General features: G+C 47.4%; 1 protein-coding gene across 1 annotated transcript; it reads left to right on the plus strand.

The window, feature by feature from the left end:
- The first annotated feature begins 275 nt into the window (after window positions 1-275).
- LOC144485142 (uncharacterized) lies at window positions 276-18,846 on the plus strand. Its single transcript, XM_078203384.1, has 5 exons — window positions 276-466; window positions 11,450-11,748; window positions 13,648-13,741; window positions 14,835-14,867; window positions 17,520-18,846. Exons 1-5 carry the CDS (start codon window positions 409-411, stop codon window positions 18,035-18,037), a joined length of 1,002 nt encoding a protein of 333 aa, XP_078059510.1. The 5' UTR covers window positions 276-408; the 3' UTR covers window positions 18,038-18,846.
- Window positions 18,847-19,096: the final 250 nt, after the last annotated feature.

Below are 19,096 nucleotides of genomic sequence, written 5' to 3' on the forward strand. Positions count from 1 at the left end.
TTCTACGTCTTTCTCTGCCATTTTGTTTCTTTCTATCTCTATTTCTGTTTCTCAATCTTTGTCGCTGCATTTTCATCACCCCTGTCTGCTTCCTTTTGTGTCCCTCTTTCTGTTACTCCTTCTCTCTTTCCCTCTCTGTTGTTGCTTTAACTCTGCTTCTCTCTCTCTCTTTGTCGTGGTCAGTTCCGAGAAGGGTTTTGTGCTGTGAGGTTTATTTTGGTTTTGTGGATGTTAGCAGCTGACACCCTTTCTCAGGAAGTGACCGAGCCTCAGATGCTATCGCAAGTTTCTTGACCGAAGCCTTCAATTCTTGCACTGAACGGATTCAATTAATCAGCAATTTGAACATTCTCTCAGCCTCTTTCTTTCACCATCTCTCTGCACCTTCCAATCCGCAGGAATCAACCAATGGATCCAGCATGTAGAAATCTGTGGGGAATACTGATCCTGCTGTCACTGTGGAGTGGTGAGTGAGGGAGGGAAAGAGTGACGGAGGGATTGGTGAATGAGTGAGGGAGGGAGTGGTGAGTGAAGGAGGGAGTTGTGAGTTTGGGAGGGAAAGACTGATGGAGGGAGGGAGTGGTGAAGGGGTGAGGGATAGAGGGAGGGACAGCGAAGAAGTGGTGAGTGAGTTATAGAGTGAGTAATAAGAGAGGGAGTATTGAGTGATGGAGGGGTGAATGAGGGAGAGTGTGGTGAGGGAGGAAAGGAAGAAATTGGGAAGGGGGGAGTGGAGAGAGGGAGTAGGAGGAAGGGAGTGAGAGAGCATGAGTGAGAAAGAGGCATTGAGAGGGAGGGAGTCACAGAGAGAGTCAGCAAGGGCGAGAGCGTCGAGGGGAGGATGTGAGGTGAGAAAGTAAAAAGATGGAGTGAACCACATGAATTGAGTTAGGGCCTGAGATAGAGGGAGTGGCAGAGGATGCGTGAGGAAGGGATGTGTGAGAGAGGGTTACTGTGATGGAGAGTGACTATGATGGAGAGTATCTATGATGGAGGGTGCCTATGATGGAGCCTGAGAGTGCGGGGGAGGGGCTGAGTGCAGAGGAGGGGGTGGACAGAGTGGTGAAGAAGGCATTTGGCATGCTTGGTTCCCTCAGTCAGACCACTGAATACAGTAGTTGGGACGTCTTGTTGAATTTGTCCAAGACATTGGTAAGGCCATACTTGGAATACTGTGGACAGTTCTGGTCATCCTATTTTAAAAAGGAGATTATTAAACTAGAAAGAATGTAGAAAAGATTTATGAGGATGTTACCTGGACTTGATGGTTTGAGTTATAAGGAGAGGCTGGATTGACTGGGACATTTTTCCCTGGAGAGCAGGAGACTTAGGAGGACTTAGGGGTGAGTATAGTGGTCGATAAGATAATGAGGGACATAGATCAGTTAGATAATCAACATATTTACCCACAGGTAGGGGAAAATTAGAGGGCCTAGGTTTAGGGTGAGAGTGGAGAGATACAAAAGGGTCCAGAGGGGCAAGTTTTTCACAGAGTGTCTGGAACAAGCTGCCAGAGATAGTAATAGAGACGGGGACAATTTTTTCTTTTAAAAAGCATTTAGACAGCAACATAGTTAAGATGGGTGTACAGAGATATGCGCCAAATGCAGGCAATTGGGACGAGCTTAGTGGTTAAAAAAAGGGCGGCAGGGACCAGTTGGACAGAAGGGCCTGTTTCCATGTTATAAAACTCTATGACTCGAGAGTGCGGGGAAAGGGGTGAGGGAGTGGGAGGGTCGGGTGAGGGAGGGGGTGAGTGCAGGGAAGGGTGGGGGAGGGGGTGAGGGCAAGTGAGGGCAGGGGGGGCGAGAGTGCGGGAAGAGGATGAGTGTGGGGGAGAGGGGATGAGGGCGTGGGACGGCACAAGTGCAAAGGAGGGCGAGTGTGCAGGAAAGGATGTGAGGGTGGCAGAAGGTATAAGAGGGAAAGAGTGTGAGTTGTGGGTGAGCACCAGCGTGAGTGAATGTTTGTGAGGGAGAGGACCGGTGTGTCTGAAGGATGGTGTGAGTGTGAGGGAGAGGGAAGGGGAGGGTGTGGCAGAGGGGTTGAGTATGAAGGAGAACACACATGAGGAAGTGGGTGTGATGGAAAGGATGTGAGGGAAGGAGAAGGTATAAGCAGGACAGGGTGTGAGGGTGAATGTGATTTTGAGGGCGGGTGAGGATATAAGTGAGGGAGCGTAAGGAATGGTGTGTGAAGGGGTGAGGGAAAGGGGTGGGGGTGTGTGAGGGAGACAATGTGAGGGGGAGGTGATGAGCGTGTGATGGAGGTTGCCTATAGAGTAGAGGGGCGTGTGTGAAGGAGGGTGAGAGGGGCGTGTGTGATTGTGAGGGCGGGTCTGAGTGTGAGGCAGTTGAGGACAGGCAGTACAAAGCTGTTGAGCTTTTCAATATGATCTTGTCTACTTTGGGATCAAACACCATCTACTCACCTTTTCCTGAAATCTCTTTGATTAAGAAAAAACCTCTCTGTCTCAATTTGATATTCAGACTTGATGGCATCTCATTTGTTTATTTTAGAAATATTTCTTATGTCTGGCTCTCATTGTTACAGCATAGCCTCTCACCCAAATCCTCTGTCAGATACTGAGAAACTGATCACGCCCCCACCCCCCGCCATATCTCTTGACCCCTTGAGCTATATCTAATATCTTGAAATCGCACAACATTTTAGCCTTAACTTCTTGCTGTGATATTCAATTCCACAGATTCACCACTCTCTGGGTGAAGACATTTCTTATCACCTCAGTCTTAATCAGTTTATCCCTTTTCCTCAAAGTATGACACCTAGTGCTGTTAGAATTTAATAATTTCTATGAGATCCCCTCTCACTCTTCTCAACTCCAGTGAATATAAGCCTAACTCATTTAGTCTCTCCTCATATGACGGACCTGCCATCCCAGGAATAAGCCTGGTAAACCTTTGCTGCTTGCCCTCTATAACAAGGACACCCTTCCTCAGATAAGGACACCAAAATTGCACACAATACTCCAAGTGTGGCCTCACCAACACCGTACACAATTGCAATAAAACATCCCTATTCCGACACTCTTCTCCCCTCAGTATGAAGGCCAAAATACTCTTTGCCTTCTTTACTGCCTGCTGTACCTGAGTGCTTACTTTCATCGACTGATGCACGAGGACACCAGGTTCTCGTTGAGAATCCATCTCTCTCAATTTACAACCATTCAAATAATAAACTGCCTTCCTATTATTGCCACCAAAGTGGATAATCTCACATTTCTCCACGTTATACTGCATCTGCCATGCGTTTGCGCACTCATTCAGCCTGTCCAAAGCACGTTAAATAATCCCTGCATCCTCCTCACAGCTCATCCTCCCACCATAATTTGTCAACTGCAGATTTGGAGATAATACATTTCGTTCCCGCTTCCGAATCATCAATCTATAATGTGAACAGTTGGGATCCCAGCACAGATCCCTGTAGTAATCCATGAGTCAGTGCCTGCCAATCAGAAAAAGATCCATTTATGCCAACTTTGTTTCCTGCCTGCTAACCAGCTTTCTATCCATCTCAAGACACTAACTTGTGAAAAGTCTTCTGAAAGTCTAAAAAAAGAACATTCTCCAGGTCTCCTCTACTAGCTACATTCTCAAATAATTCCAATAGATTCATCGAGCATGATTTCTCCTTTGTAAATAGATGCTGGCATTGTCTGATTATACCACTGTTTTCCAACTGCTGAATTTTGAAATACCTGATAATGGACTCTAGCAACTTCCCCAATACTGATGTCGGGCTCATTGCTCCATATTACCCTGTTTCCCTCTACCTCCCGTTCTGAATAGCGGGCTTATGTTATCTACCCTCTAATCTGCAGGAACCAGTCCAGAGTCCAAATAACTGGAAAATGACACCAAAGGTGTCCCTATTTCATAGAATTACAGAATTCATGCAGTTCAGAAGGAAGCCTTTGGCCTATCGAGTTTGCACCGACCACAATGCCACCCAGACACTATTGCCATAACCCCACATATTTACCCTGCCAATCCCCTGATACTTGGGTCAATTTAGTCCGGCCAACCAACCTAACCTGCACGCGGGACGGTGGCACAGTGGTTAGTACTGCTGCCTCACATCGCCAGGGATCTGGGTTCAATTCCTGGCTTGGGTCACTGTCCGTTCAGAGTCTACACGTTCTCCCCGTGTCTGCGTCGGTTTCCGCCGGGTGCTCCGGTTTCCTCCCACACTGCAAGGTGTGCGGGTTAGGTGGATTGGCCATGCTAAATTGCCCCTTAGTGTCAGAGGGACGAGCTTGGTTAAATACATGGGGTTACAGGGATAGAGCCTGCGTGGGGTTTCTGTTCCTTGCAGACATAATGGGCCGAATGGCCTCCTTCTGCACTGTAGGAATCTTTATCTCTATAACTTTGTTCTGTCGGAGGAAACCGGGGCACCCGGAGGAAACCCACGCAGACACGGGGAGAACGTGCAAACTCTAAACAGGCAGTGATCGAGGCTCGTGCTTTGAGGCAGCAGTGCTAACCACTGTGCCACCGTGCCGTCCCCCTCTCGGGCTATTTCGTTATGTACTGTGAGATGAAGATTATTAGGCCCGAGAGATCTATTTAGAAAGAGTGATGAGGTCCTGCAGCAGCAGTTTAGGGAGTTATCTTCAAAGTTAAAAAGCAGGACCTCTAGGATTGTAATCTCAGGATTATTCCCTGTGCTATGTACCAGTGAGGCTTGAAATTGGAAGGGTAATACAGCTCAACATATGGCTCAGCAGTTGGGGTAGGAGTAAGGATTTCAGATATCTGGGCCATTGGGATCTCTTATGGGGCAGGCGGGATCTGTACAAGGACGGCTTGCGTCTAAACTGGAGGGGCATAAATATTCTGACCGGGAGGTTTGCGAGTGTCACACGGGAAGATTTAAACTAGTTTGGGGACGGGAGGTGGGGACGGGACGGGAGGGGGGACGGGGGTACGGAGGGGGGGACGGGGGGGGGGCGGTGGGGGGACGGGGCGGGGGGGGGGGGGTGGGCGGACTGGGGCGGGGGGGGGGCAGGGTGGGATGGGGGGGATGGGGGCGGGGGGGGCGGTGTGGGGTAGGATCCAAAGCAAAGGTGAATTAACTAAAAGTAAAAGTTCATTTATTGGTCACAAGTAAGGCTTACATTAACACTGCAATAAGGTTACAGTGAAATTCCCCGAGTCACCACGCTTGGGCACATGTTCGGGTCAATGCACCTAACCATTACGTCGTTCAAACTGCGGGAGGAAACTGGAACATCCTGAGGGAACGCATGCAGACATGGAGAGGACGTGCAATCTCCACACAGACAGTAACCCAAGCAGGGAATCGAACACGGGTCCCTCGGGCTGTGAGGCAACCGTTCTAACCACTGCCACCGTGCCGCCCACTGAAAGGGGGCGAGAAAGTCGGGCCAGTAAGTTTCAGAGAAAGAGCAGGCAGAGTGTGGTTGCTCATCAAATAGGGTCTGGTGGGCTGAAGTACATTTGTTTCAATGCGGGAAGTGTAACAGGTAAGAACTTAGGGCTTGGATTAATACTTGGAATTATGATTTTGTTGCCATTAGAGACTTGGTTAAGGGAAGCACAGGATTGGCAGTTTAATGTTCCAGGATACAATGTTTCGAGTGGGATAGCGAGGGATCTAAAAGGGTGGGAGAGTTGCACTCCTGGAGAATATCACAACTGTACTGTGGGAGGACACCTCAGAGAGCTCATACAGCGAGGCAATATGGGTAGAGCTCAGGAATAGGAAGGGTGTAGTCACAATGTTGGGGGTTTACTGTAGGCCTCCCCAGATCCAGCAATAGAGGAACAGACATGTAGGCGGATTTTGGCAACGTGTAAAAGTAACAGGGTTCTTGTGGAGAGAGATTTTAACTTCCCCTATATTGACAGGGACTCACTTCGTGCTACGGATGTAGATGGGGCAGAGTTTGTAAGGCACATCCAGGAAGGCTTTTTCAAGTATTATGTAGATAGTCCAACGAGGGAAGGGGCCGTACTGACCTGGTGTTGGGGAATGAGCCTGGCCGGGTGTTGACGTTTCAGGAGGAGAGCAGTTCAGGAACAGTGACCACAATTCAGTCAGCTTTCAGGTACTGATGGATAAAGATAAGTGTAGTCCTCAAGTGAAGGTGCTAAACGAGGGGAAGGCGAATTACAACATTGTTAGGCAGGAATTGAAGAATGTAGATTGGGCCAGATATTTGAGAGCAAATCAATATCTGGCATGTGGGAGGGTTTCAAGTGCAAGTTGATAGGAATTCAGGACTGGCACAGTCCTTTAACTATGAAAGATAATTATGGCAAGTTTCGGCAACCTTGGAAAACGAGAGATATTGTGAGCCTAGTCAAAGAGAAAAAGGAACTAACAAAGAACAAAGAACAAAGAACAATACAGCACAGGAACAGGCCCTTCGGCCCTCCAAGCCCACGCCGCTCCCTTGTCCAAATTAGACCATTCTTTTGTAGCCCTCCATTCCCACTCCGTTCAGATGGCTATCTAGATAAGTCTTAAACGTTCCCAGTATGTCCGCCTCCACCACCTTGCCCGGCAGCGCATTCCAGGCCCCCACCACCCTCTGTGTAAAATACGTCCTTCTCATATCCGTGTTAAACCTCCCCCCCCCCCCCACCTTGAACCTATGACCCCTCGTGAAAGTCACCACCGACCTGGGAAAAAACTTCCCACCGCTCACCCTATCTATGCCTTTCATAATTTTATACACCTCTGTTAGGTCACCCCTCATCCTCCGTCTTTCCAGTGAGAACAACCCCCGTTTACCCAATCTCTCCTCATAACTAAGCCCTTTCATACCAGGCAACATCCTGGTAAACCTCCTCTGCACTCTCTCTAAAGCCTCCACGCCCTTCTGGTAGTGTGGCGACCAGAACTGGGCGCAGTATTCCAAATGCGGCCGAACCAACGTTCTATACAACTGCAACATCAGACCCCAACTTTTATACTCCATGTCCCGTCCTATAAAGGCAAGCATGCCATATGCCGTATTCACTACCTTCTCCACCTGTGATGTCACCTTCAAGGATCTGTGGACTTGCACACCCACGTCCCTCTGCGTATCTACACCCTTTATGGTTCTGACATTTATCGTATAGCTCCCCCTTACGTTAGTTCTACCAAAATGCATCACTTCGCATTGATCTGGATTGAACTCCATCTGCCATTTCTTTGCCCAAATTTCCAGCCTATCTATATCCTTCTGTAGCCTCTAACAATGTTCCTCACTATCTGCAAGTGCAGCCATTTTCGTGTCGTTCGCAAACTTACTGATCAACCCAGTTACACCTTCTTCCAGATCGTTTATATAAATCACAGACAGCAGTGGTTCCAATACAGAGCCCTGCGGAACACCACTAGTCACAGCCATCCAGCCGGAAAAAGACCCTTGCACAACCACCCTCTGTCTTCTGTGACCAAGCCAGTTCTCCACCCATCTAGCCACCTCCCCCTTTGTCGCTTGAGATCCAACCTTTTGCACCAACCTACCATGAGAGACTTTGTTAAACGCTTTACTAAAGTCCATATAGACGACATCCACGGTCCTTCCCTCGTCAACCATTCTAGTCACTTCTTCAAAAAACTCCACCAGGTTAGTGAGGCATGACTTCCCTCTCACAAAACCATGTTGCCTATCGTTAATGAGTTTATTCCTTTCTAAATGCGCAGACATCCTATCTCGACGAATCCTCTCCAACAACTTCCCAACCACGGACGTCAAGCTCACCGGACTATAATTTCCCGGGTTATCCTTCCTACCCTTCTTAAATAACGGGACCACATTAGCTATCCTCCAATCCTTGGTTCCTGTGGCTATGACCCATCTTTAATTTTCTCACCCTGCACTATAAATATCTCCCACTTTCTTTGCCTTTTCGCTTTGACAAAGGGTCATCTGGACTCGAAACGTCAGCTATTTCTCTCCTCACAGATACTGCCAGACCTGCTGAGATTTTCCAGCATTTTCTCTGCTGCCTGGAGAAAAAGGAAGCATTTATCAAGGCCAGGTGGCTGGGAATACACGAAGGAAACGTGGAACAAAAGAAAAGTAGAAAGAAACTTAAGCAAGGAGTAAGGAGGGCTAAAAGGGGTCACGAAAAGTCATTTCCCCGCAGGATTAAGGAAATTGCTTTTTATATAAAGAGGAAGCAAGTAACCTGGGAGAGGACAGGGGAGGGAGTCTATGCGTGGAGCTGGAGGATAAGAGGAAATGGGCGCTGTATTAAATGAATACTTTGCGTCAGTTTTCACCAAAGAGGAGGACTTTCTGGATGATGAGTCTGGGGAAGTGTGTGTAGATAGTTTGGGTCATGATGAGATCAATAAGAAGGCGATATTGGGGTTCCTGAAAGGCATTAAATTTGACGAGTCCATGGGGCCTGATGGGAAATACCCCAGAACACTGAAAGATGCAAGGGAGGAAATTGCTAGCGCCTTGAGAGAAATCTTTGTATCCTCAGTGGTACAGGGGAGTCCCCAGAAGATTGGAGAACGTTGTTCCTTTGTTTAAGAAGGGTAGCAAGGATAAACCAGGTAATTACAGGCCGATGTGCATTCCGCCAATGGTAGGGAAATTATTGGAGAGGATTCTTCGAGGCGGGATTTACCCCCACTTGAAAATAAGTGGGCGTATTAGTGAGACGCAACATGATTTTGTGAGGGGGAGGTCGTATCTCACTTAGTTAATCGAGTTTTTTGAGGAAGTGGCGAAAATGATTGATAAGGGTAGGGCAGTGGATGTTGTCAACATGGACTTCAGTAAGGCCTTTGAAAAGGTCCCTCATGGCAGAGTGGTACAGAAGGTGAAGTCGCACGGGATCAGAGTTCAGCTGGCAAGATGGATGCAGAACTGGCTCGGTCATAGAAGACAGAGGGTAGCAGTGGAAGGGTGAGCTTCTGACTGGAGGGCTGTGACAAATGGCGTTCCTCAGGGATCAATGCTGGACCATTGCTGATGCAATATATATCAATGATTTGGAGAAAAATGTAACTGGTTTGATTAATAAGTTTGCAGATGACACAATGATTGGAGGAATTGTGGATAGCGATGAGGACTGTCAGAGGATACAGCAGGATATAGATTGATTGGAGACTTGAGTGGAAAGATGGCAGATGGAGTTTAATGGACAAATGTGAGGTAATGCATTTTGGGAGGTCTAATAGAGATGGGTACGATACAGTAAATGGCAGAACCCTTAAGAATATTGATAGGCAGGGGGATCTGGGTGTACAGATCTATAGGTCACTGAAAGTGGTAATGCAGGTGGAGGAGGTAGTCAAGAAAGCATGTGGCATGCTTGCCTTCATCGGCCGGGGCATTACGTTTAAAAATTGGCAAGTCATGTTGCAGCTTTATGGAAACTTCGTTAGGCCGCACTTGGAATATAGTGTTCAATTCTGGTCTTCACATTACCAGAAGTATGTGGAGGCTTTGGAGAGGGTACAGAAGAAATTTCATAGAATATAATGCCTGTAGTGCAGAAGGAATCCATTCAGCGCATCAAGTCTCCCACCGACCATAATCCCACCCAGACCCTATTCCCCCCATCCCTCATATTTACCTTGCTAATTCCCCTCAGAAGAGGGTAAATTTACCATTGCCAATCAACTTACCCGCACGTCTTTGGACTGTGGGAGGAAATGGAGCACCCAGAGGAAACCCACGCTGACATGGGGAAAACATGCAAACTCCACACAGACAGTTACCCGAGGCCGAAATTGAACACGAGTCCTTGGCGCTATGAGGCAGCAGTGCTAACCACCGTGCCATCAACTTTTTTTAAATACTGGTTCAGTTCATCTACTATCTCCTAATTTTTTGTTTTCAACTCCCCAGACATACTTTCCATAGGACCAATGCTCACTTCGTTGACTTTTCTTTTTTAAGTGTCTGTGGAAATTGTTACATTATTTAAATATTTTAATTTCTTATATTTCCGGTAACTTTCTCTCATTCTCTCTCTTTATTAATCTTTTGGTCATTCTTTGCTGCTTTTATCCTATCCTATCCTTTCCAATCTTACCTGCCACCCTTTTACCACGATGTGGCCTGGTATGGAGGACATTAGCTGTGAGCAGAGGTTGGAGAAATTCAGTTTGTTCACGCTGGAACGACGGAGGTTGCGGGGGCGACCTGATCGACGTCTACAAGATCATGAGGGGTATGGACACAGTGGGTAGTCAGAAGCTTTTTGCCACAGTGGAAGATCAATAACTAGGGGGCATAGGTTTAAGGTGTTAGGGGCAATGTTTAAAGGAGATGTATGAGGCAAGTTTTTTGCACAGAGGGTGGCGGGTGCCTGAAACTCGCTGTTGGGGAAGGTAGTGGAAGCAGATATAATAGTGACCGTTCAGGGGCATCTTGACAAATACATGAATAGGATGGGAATGTAGGGATAAGGTCCCCGGAAGGGTAGGGGGCTTGAGTTCAGTTGGGCAGCATGATCGGTTCAGGCTTGGAGGGTCGAAGGGCCTGTTGATGTGCTTTGTTCAATCCCATTATTTTCCCCAGAACCATTTCTCTATTAATAATGATTTCCTTCAGCACCTCATTAAAACTTGTTTTTCTCAGAGCTTTTGGTACATTATTCATGTCTTCCTTTGTGAAGACAGACCCACCATTAGGCACAAGTCGGGAGTATGACGGAATAGTCTCCTCTTGCCTTGGTGAGTGCAGCTCCATCAACAGCCAAGAAGCTCAACACCGCCAAAGATAAAACAGCCCTTCCAAAATCATTCACTCCGTCCACCACTGACGCACAGTGGCAGCCATGAGTAGCCTCTGCGCGATGCACTGCAGGAACTCACTGAGGTTCCTTAGGCAGCACCCTTCAATTGCTCGACCTCTACCATCCAGAAGAGTAGCAGATATCTGGAAACACAATACATCCTATTCATGTATTTGTCAAGATGCCCCTGAACGGTCACTATTATATCTGCTTCCACTACCTTCCCCAACAGCGAGTTTCAGGCACCCGCCACCCTCTGTGCAAAAAACTTGCCTCATACATCTCCTTTAAACATTGCCCCTAACACCTTAAACCTATGCCCCCTAGTTATTGATCTTCCACTGTGGCAAAAAGCTTCTGACTACCCACTGTGTCCATACCCCTCATGATCTTGTAGACGTCGACCACCACCTGGACGCTCTCCTCCAAATCACCCAGCATCCTGACTTGGAAATATATCACTGTTCCTTCACTGTCGCTGTGTCAAAATCCTGAAACACCCTCTCTAACAGCACTGTGGGTATGTGTACATCACGGGGACTGCAGCGGTTCAAGAAGGCAGCTCACCACCACCTTCTCAAGAGCAATTAGGGATGGACAATAAATGCTGACCTTGCCGACGACACCCACATCCTGTGAGAGAACAAAATTAGATCTTTGCTTGCAGCCAGCTGCTCGAGTTACTAATCTCTTTTTCACACTAGGCACTGCTGGGGAGCTTCAGATTTGCCTCGAGAGAAAGCAGGCCAGCCGTGGGACATGCAAAGTGGAGCTGATGTGTTCCAGCTTGCGTGGCTCGGCTGTTGAGTGGTTCAGAGGGAACAAGAAGGTTATCAGTGATCAGAGGCATAAGCTGCAGTTTGGTGGGATGATTTTGGATGTCACACTGGATTCCCAGCTTGGAGAGATGGTTTATAAATGCAAGGAAGCTGCAGCAGGAGTCGAGCAGACTGTTGATTTGGGAGAAACTTGTGGCAATAGCTCAATATCAAAATCCTACCAGGTAACAAAGTCATTTTATTACATCTCAAATGCATGAACAAATCCTTGCTATTAAATGACATTACCAACAGTGAATCTCCCACTATCCTGGGGGTTAATGATCAATTCTACCACTGTCACTGTAATATATTCTGTGCCATGATATGTGGAAAGATACTGCTCAGACGCCATGAAGCAGTTAATTAATTAACTCACCTCCGAACTTCCCAAATTCTGTTCACCATCTTGGGGGCACAACATCAGGAGTGTGAACGTTTTTCATTCATACACACATCCTCATGCACACACACACAGAGACTCGTGCACACACACGCACAGGCGCACGCGCGCACACGAGCGCAACGCAAACACGCGCGCGCGTGCACACAAACACACACATGCACACATAAACGCACACGGATACATATTCGTGCATGCGCGCGCACACACACACGTACACACACGCACGCACACACATGTGCACACACTCATGCACACACTCTCACACTTTTGTGCACACACACGTACACACACTCACGCACACGCACGTGCACAGACATACGTGCAAACATTCACACTTGTGTGCATATACACACGCGCACGCACAAACACATACACATGCACACGTAAACACACACATGTACTCACACTCGTGCATGCGTTCACATACATGTAGGCAAACGCACGCACATGCATGTGCACAGACACATGCACACACTCTCACACTTGTGCTCACACGCACATTCTCACGTAGGCACACATGACACACTCACACATACGCATTCGCAGTCGGTGGAATTTGAATTCAATTTTAAAAAATGAAATTAAGAATCTTCTCATGACATAGAACATAGAACATAGAAGAGTACAGCACAGTACAAGCCCTTCGGCCCTCGATGATGTGCCGAGCTTTGTCCGAAACCAAGGTCAAGCTATCCCACTCCCTATCATTCTAGTGTGCTCCATGTGCCTATCCAATGACCGCTTGAAAGTTCCTAAAGTGACCGACTCCACTATCACTGCAGGCAGTCCATTCCACACCCCAACCACTCTCTGCGTAAAGAACATACCTCGGAATTTCCTCCTATATCTCCCACCATGCACCTTATAGTTATGCCCCCTAGTAACAGCTACATCCACCGAGGAAATAGTCTTTGAACGTCCACTCTATCTATCCCCCTCAATCATCTTATAAACTTCTATTAAGTCGCCTCTCATCCTCCTCCACTCTAAAGAGAAAAGCCCTAGCTCCCTCAGCCTTTCCTCATAAGACCTACCCTCCAAACCAGGCAGCATCCTGGTAAATCTCCTTTGCACCCCTTCCAATGCTTCCACATCTTTCTTATAGTGAGGTGACCAGAACTGCACACAATATTCCAAATGTGGTCTCACCAAGGTCCTGTACAGTTGCAGCATAACCCCACGGCTCTTAACCTCAAACCCCCTGTTAGTAAACGCTGACACACTATAGGCCTTCTTCACGGCTCTATCCACTTGAGTGGTATGAAACCATTGTTGGAAAAACCCATTTGATTCAACAATATCCTTTAGGGAGGGAAATCTGCCATCCTTACCCTGTCTGGCCTACATGTGACTCGAGGCACACAGCAATATGGTTGATTTTCAACTGCTGTCAGAAATAGCCCGGCGGACACTTAATTTTATCGATCACTTTGGGATTGTGGGTCAACACCACAGCGCAAGGACTGCAGCGTTTCAAGAAGACAGAACACACGCGCGCACACATGCACAGACACACACACACACATATTCACACACACACACACACACATATTCACACATACACACGCACAAGCGCACATGCACTGCATGTGAGAGAATATCCTGCTGTTGTCATTTGTTATATTGAACGACTCTCTTTCTCCCTGTTGTTCTATTTACATATATTTCCTCATTTCAGTACCAGAAAGTGAAGATTATTCTTACTACAATTTTCCTGACAGTTTATGCAGCAGTCTTGCTGATCACCTTCTATCTGTGCCGGCAGCAGAACAGTTAAGTACTGGGTCTGTTCTCATAGCAGCAATCTCATCTTAATCCCAGAATGCTTACCGACCATTGAGTGTGAGTGGCAGGGGACCTCGCACTGGGGGTGTGAGTGACTGTGGATCTCGCACTGGGGGTGCGAGTGGCAGGGGATCTCGCACTGGAGGTTTGAGAGACAGGGGATCTCGCACTTGGCGTGTGAGTGACAGGGAACCTCGCACTGGAGGTGGGAGAGACAGGGGATCTCGCACTGGGGGTGTGAGAGACCGGGGATCTCGCACTCGGCGTGTGAGAGACAGGGGGCCTCGCACTGGGGGTTTGAGAGACAGGGGATATTGCACTGAGAGTGTGAGTGAGAGGGGATCTAGCACTGGTGGTGTGAGAGACAGGAGATCTTGCACTGCACTGGGGGTGCGAGAGATAGGGGATCTCGCACTGGGGTTCGAGAGGCGGGGACCTCGCATTAGGGGTGTGAGTGACAGGGAATCTCGCACTGGGTGGGGGGGGGGGGGGGTGAGTGACAGGGGACCTCGCACTGGGGGTGTGAGGGAGAGAGGGAATCTCGCACTAGGTGTGTGAGTGACAGGTGATCTCGCACTGGGGGTGTGAGGGAGAGAGGGAATCGAGCAATTGAACTAAGGTTTTTTTTTGGGAGAGGGAGGGAGGGTGGCACCAGAGGGAAAGAAATACATAGGAATACATAGAAACCCGACAGTGCAGAAGGAGGCCATTCGGCCCATCGAGTCTGCACCGACCACAATCCCACCCAGGCCCTACCCCCACATATTTACCCGCTAACTACGCACCTCAGGGACAATTTTTAACCTGGCCAATCAACCTAACCCGCACATCTTTGGACTGTGGGAGGAAACCGGAGCACCCGGAGGAAACCCACGTAGACACGAGGAGAATGTGCAAACTCCACACAGACAGTGACCCCGAGCCGGGAATCGAACCCGGGACCCTGGAGCTGTGAAGCAGCAGTGCTAACCACTGTGCTACCGTGCCGCCCCACGAAAGAGTGGGGAGAGGGACGGAGTGATAACACAGACTCAATATCATCTGATACTGACTTTCTCTTATTTTCTCTCTCATGTGTAGGCAACAGTGAAAAGAAAAGGAGCGATAACAAAGGTAGGGGATCAATCCAGCGGGCACCCTGAAACTGTCGGACTCTGGCTAATAAAATGCTGTTTACTGTGTCCATTACTGATGTGGGTAGGAAGAGGTTTGGTGTTTTCTGTCAGGAAAATAGTGACTGTTTGATTAGGACAGTGTAAGAGGGGGCTTTACTCTGTATCTAACCCTGTGCTGTACCTGCCCTGGGAGTGTTAGATGGGCGGATTTTGTAGAGGGAGCTTTACTCTGTATCTAACCCTGAGCTGTTCCTGTCCTGGGAGTGTTTGGTGGGGGACAGGTGGAGGAAGTTTTACTGTATCTAAACCCGTGTTGTATCTGCCTTGGGAATGTTTGTTGGGGGAGAGTGTAGAGGGATTTCTACTCTGTATCTAGCCCTGTGCTTTACCTGTCCTGAAAGTGTTTCATGGGGGCGAGGGGGGGGGCGGGGCGGGGGGGCCGGGGGGCAGTGTCGAGGGATTTTTAGTCTGTATCTAACCCTGTGCTGCACCTGTCCAGTGAGTGTTTGATGGGGACAGTGTAGAGGGAGTTTTACTCTGTATCTGACCCGGCGCTGTTCCTGTCCAGGGAGTGTTTGATTGGGGTCATTGTAGAGTGAATTTTTCTCTGTATCTAACACTGTGCTGTACGTCTTGGGAGTGTTGGATGAGGACAGTGTGCACAGAAATGTATTTTGCCTCAAACCCTAAGCTGTGCCTGTCCTGGGAGTCTTTGATGTGGACAGTGTACACGGAGGGTTATTCTGTCTCTAACCTCGTGCTGTGCCTGTCCTGGGAGTGTTTGATAGGGGCAGTGTACACAAAAAATTATTCTGACTCTAACCTCATGCTGTAACTATCCCGGGAGTGTTTGATGTCGACAGTATAAGAGGAAGTTTCTCTGTATCTAACCCTGTGCTGCAGCTGTCCCGGGAATGTTTGACGTGGACAGTGTAAGAGGAAACATTTCTCTGTATCTGTGCTATACCTGCTCTGGAAGTGTTTGATAGGGACAGTGTAGAGGGAGCATCACACTGTATCTAACCCTGTGCTACACCTGTCCTGGAAGTGTTTGATGGGGACAGTGTACACAGTGATTTATTCTGTCTCTATCCCTTTGCTGTACCTGTCCCAGGAGTGTTTGATGTGAACAGTGTAAGAGGGAGTTTGTTTTTCTTTCTTAACATCTACTTTCTAAACGGTGACAAAATTCATAATGCTAAAGTGCAAAGGGACTTGGGAGTCCTAGTCCAGGATTCTCTAAAGGTAAACTTGCAGGTTGAGTCCGTAATTAAGAAAGCAAATGTAATGTTGTCATTTATCTCAAGAGGCTTGGAATACAAAAGCAGGGATGTACTTCTGAGGCTTTATAAAGCACTGGTTAGGCCCCATTTGGAGTACTGTGAGCAATTTTGGGCCCCACACCTCAGGAAGGACATACTGGCACTGGAGCGGGTCCAGCGGAGATTCACACGGATGATGCCAGGAATGGTAGGCCTGACATACGATGAACGTCTGAGGATCGTGGGATTATATTCATTGGAGTTTAGGAGGTTGAGGGGAGATCTGATAGAAACTTACAAGATAATGAACGGCTTAGATAGGATGGACGTAGGGAAGTTGTTTCCATTAACAGGGGAGACTAGGACGCGGGGGCACAGCCTTAGAATAAAAGGGAGTCACTTTAGAACAGAGATGAGGAGAAATTTCTTCAGCCAGAGAGTGGTGGGTCTGTGGAATTCATTGCCACAGAGGGCTGTGGAGGCCGAGACGTTGAGCGTCTTCAAGACAGAAATTGATAAATTCTTGATTTCTCGAGGAATTAAGGGCTATGGGGAGAGAGCGGGTAAATGGAGTTGAAATCAACCATGATTGAATGGTGGAGTGGACTCGATGGGCCGAATGGCCTTACTTCCGCTCCTATGTCTTATGGTCTTATGGTCTTATCACTGAGTGTAATTTTAATATTTTGGAGACGGTCAGACTGTCTCTTTGTCAATCTGCCTCCCGACCTTCCTTGCCTGGAGATTTGTCTGACAGACAGGTACAGGAATCAGCTCGAAACCCATGTTTGTCTCTTTGACACAATCATTTGGTTTACTGGAGTGAGGTATTGTTGTTATAGCTACTTTGGTACAATTGGAATACAATTGGAATACTGCGAACAGTATTGGTTTCCTTACAGAATTAACTCAACTTCGAGCGAGACAGAGAAAATTCATTTTGGTGTTGACTTCAGGACTGAGGGATATTGTATGATGTGAGATTAGCATTTTGGAAGCTCAATGTGTGAGAGATGATCTATTTGAAACGTATACAGATCTCTCACAGTTTCACATACAACATACTTACCGGTTGTTTCCCTCATTAGCGGAGTCTAGGACGGTTTCAGTGTAAGAGATCAAATTTCAGAACTTTCTGTCAGAGTGTGGTAAGTCTTTGAAATTCTCTAATCTAGAGAGCGGTAGATGATCAGTCATTTAGTAGATTCAAGACAGAGGTTGAGAGATGTTTGGACATTTTCTAAAAGTGAATATGGAGTGGAGTGGGGAACAGAGTTGATAGGATCAGTGTAACAAATGCCACAGCATGAGAACCAAGCTCACTGGATCCAAATGCTCTTTGTTCTTATGTTTCTTTTCTCACTGAAATTGATCTTTCCTCTTTGCAGGAGAAGAAGGAATTTACTCTGATTTGTCAAGTCCTGGAACTCAACCTGACACCAAAGAGCAAGCCCAGGTCACTGGCCAATGGGTGCAGGGCAGGCCAAAGGGGTCTTCGCAACTGAAAGTGGCTGGGCACGCTGCAAGCCTGAAAAGGCAGGCCATGACTGGGCCTAGCACAGGCTCAATTAGAGAGCAGGCCGAGACTGGGCCTGCTGCAAGCCTCAGAATGCAGGCCGAGGCAGGGCCTGCTGTAAGCCTGAGAAGGCGAGAGGAGGCTGGGCCTAGCACAGGGTCAATAAAAGAGCAGTCCGAGGCTGGGCCTGCTGCAAGCCTGAGAAGGGAGAATGAGGCTGGGCCCAGCACTCCCCAGATGGTTCCAATACAAGATTCAACATACACAAGCCTGAAGGAACGGCCAAACGATGCTGACTACCAACTCCTCAGACGACAGGAACATGATGGTCAAAGTGCAGTAACATACTCAGCAGAAGCTGAGGAGGTAACACTTAAGACAACATTGTGAGGCAACAAGGTGGATTTGGGAAGTGAGATAAATACAAATTCACTCCCAGCGCATTCTACATTTAAGCCGCTCCAAAACCTTCGATTTTATTCCAGCTTGTAACTCACTCCTGGGTATCTGTTGTTCTATAAACAACAACAATATGTTTTTCTATAAACCACCCAAAAACCTCGATTAGATTCTGGTTTGTGACACGCCCAGGTATCTGTTATTCTGTATATAACTCATCACTAACCTTTCAATTAGATTCTACTCTGCAACACACTCCCGGGTATGTGTCATTTTATGTAAACCACTTCAAATTCCTCGATTCGACGCCAGTCTGTAACTGGCTTCTGGGTATCTGTTATTCTCAATATAAATCAGCCCAAAACCCTAGATTCCAGCTCATTTCCAGCTATCTGTTATTCTGTGTATGAATAATGCAAACCCCTCGATTAGATTTCAGTCTGTAACTCATTTCCAAGTATTTCTTATTCCATATATAAACCACACCAAACCCTTGCTTAGATTCTAGTCTGTAAAACAGTTCCGGGTATCTTATTCTATACACAAACGCCCCTGAACTCCTTGCTTAGTTTCCAGTCTGTAACTCACTCCCAGGCATTTGTTATTCTATGTATAGACAATCCTGAACTCATCAATTCGAATCCAGTCTGTAACTCACTAAAGATTCCGGACAACAGCTTTGAAAGGTAAATAACATTGATAACCTTATCTTACATTGCTGTTTGTGCGATATTGCTGTGCTTATCGATGTCTAACATTGCAACACTGACTGTACTCTGAATAAAAACTTTATTTTATCTGAACTGTCCAGGTTGATCAGTTTATATCGGTATGAGACTCGCTTTCCGATGTGATTGCTTCGTGTGTTCACCCTCTGTGCTTGCTAATGAGGAATGTATGAAAGTTTATCTTCATGTATGTGCAAAAATAGGTTAAAGTGTGATATACCCGAATGTAAAAACTGATTCTGCCTCAACTAGGGCATTGTTTCTATTTCGGCACACTGTACTGAAGGGAGGATGTGTGGAAAAGATCCACGAGAATGACTCC

The sequence above is a fragment of the Mustelus asterias genome, unplaced genomic scaffold, assembly GCF_964213995.1.
Source record: "Mustelus asterias unplaced genomic scaffold, sMusAst1.hap1.1 HAP1_SCAFFOLD_155, whole genome shotgun sequence".
Classification (NCBI taxonomy): Eukaryota; Metazoa; Chordata; class Chondrichthyes; order Carcharhiniformes; family Triakidae; genus Mustelus; species Mustelus asterias.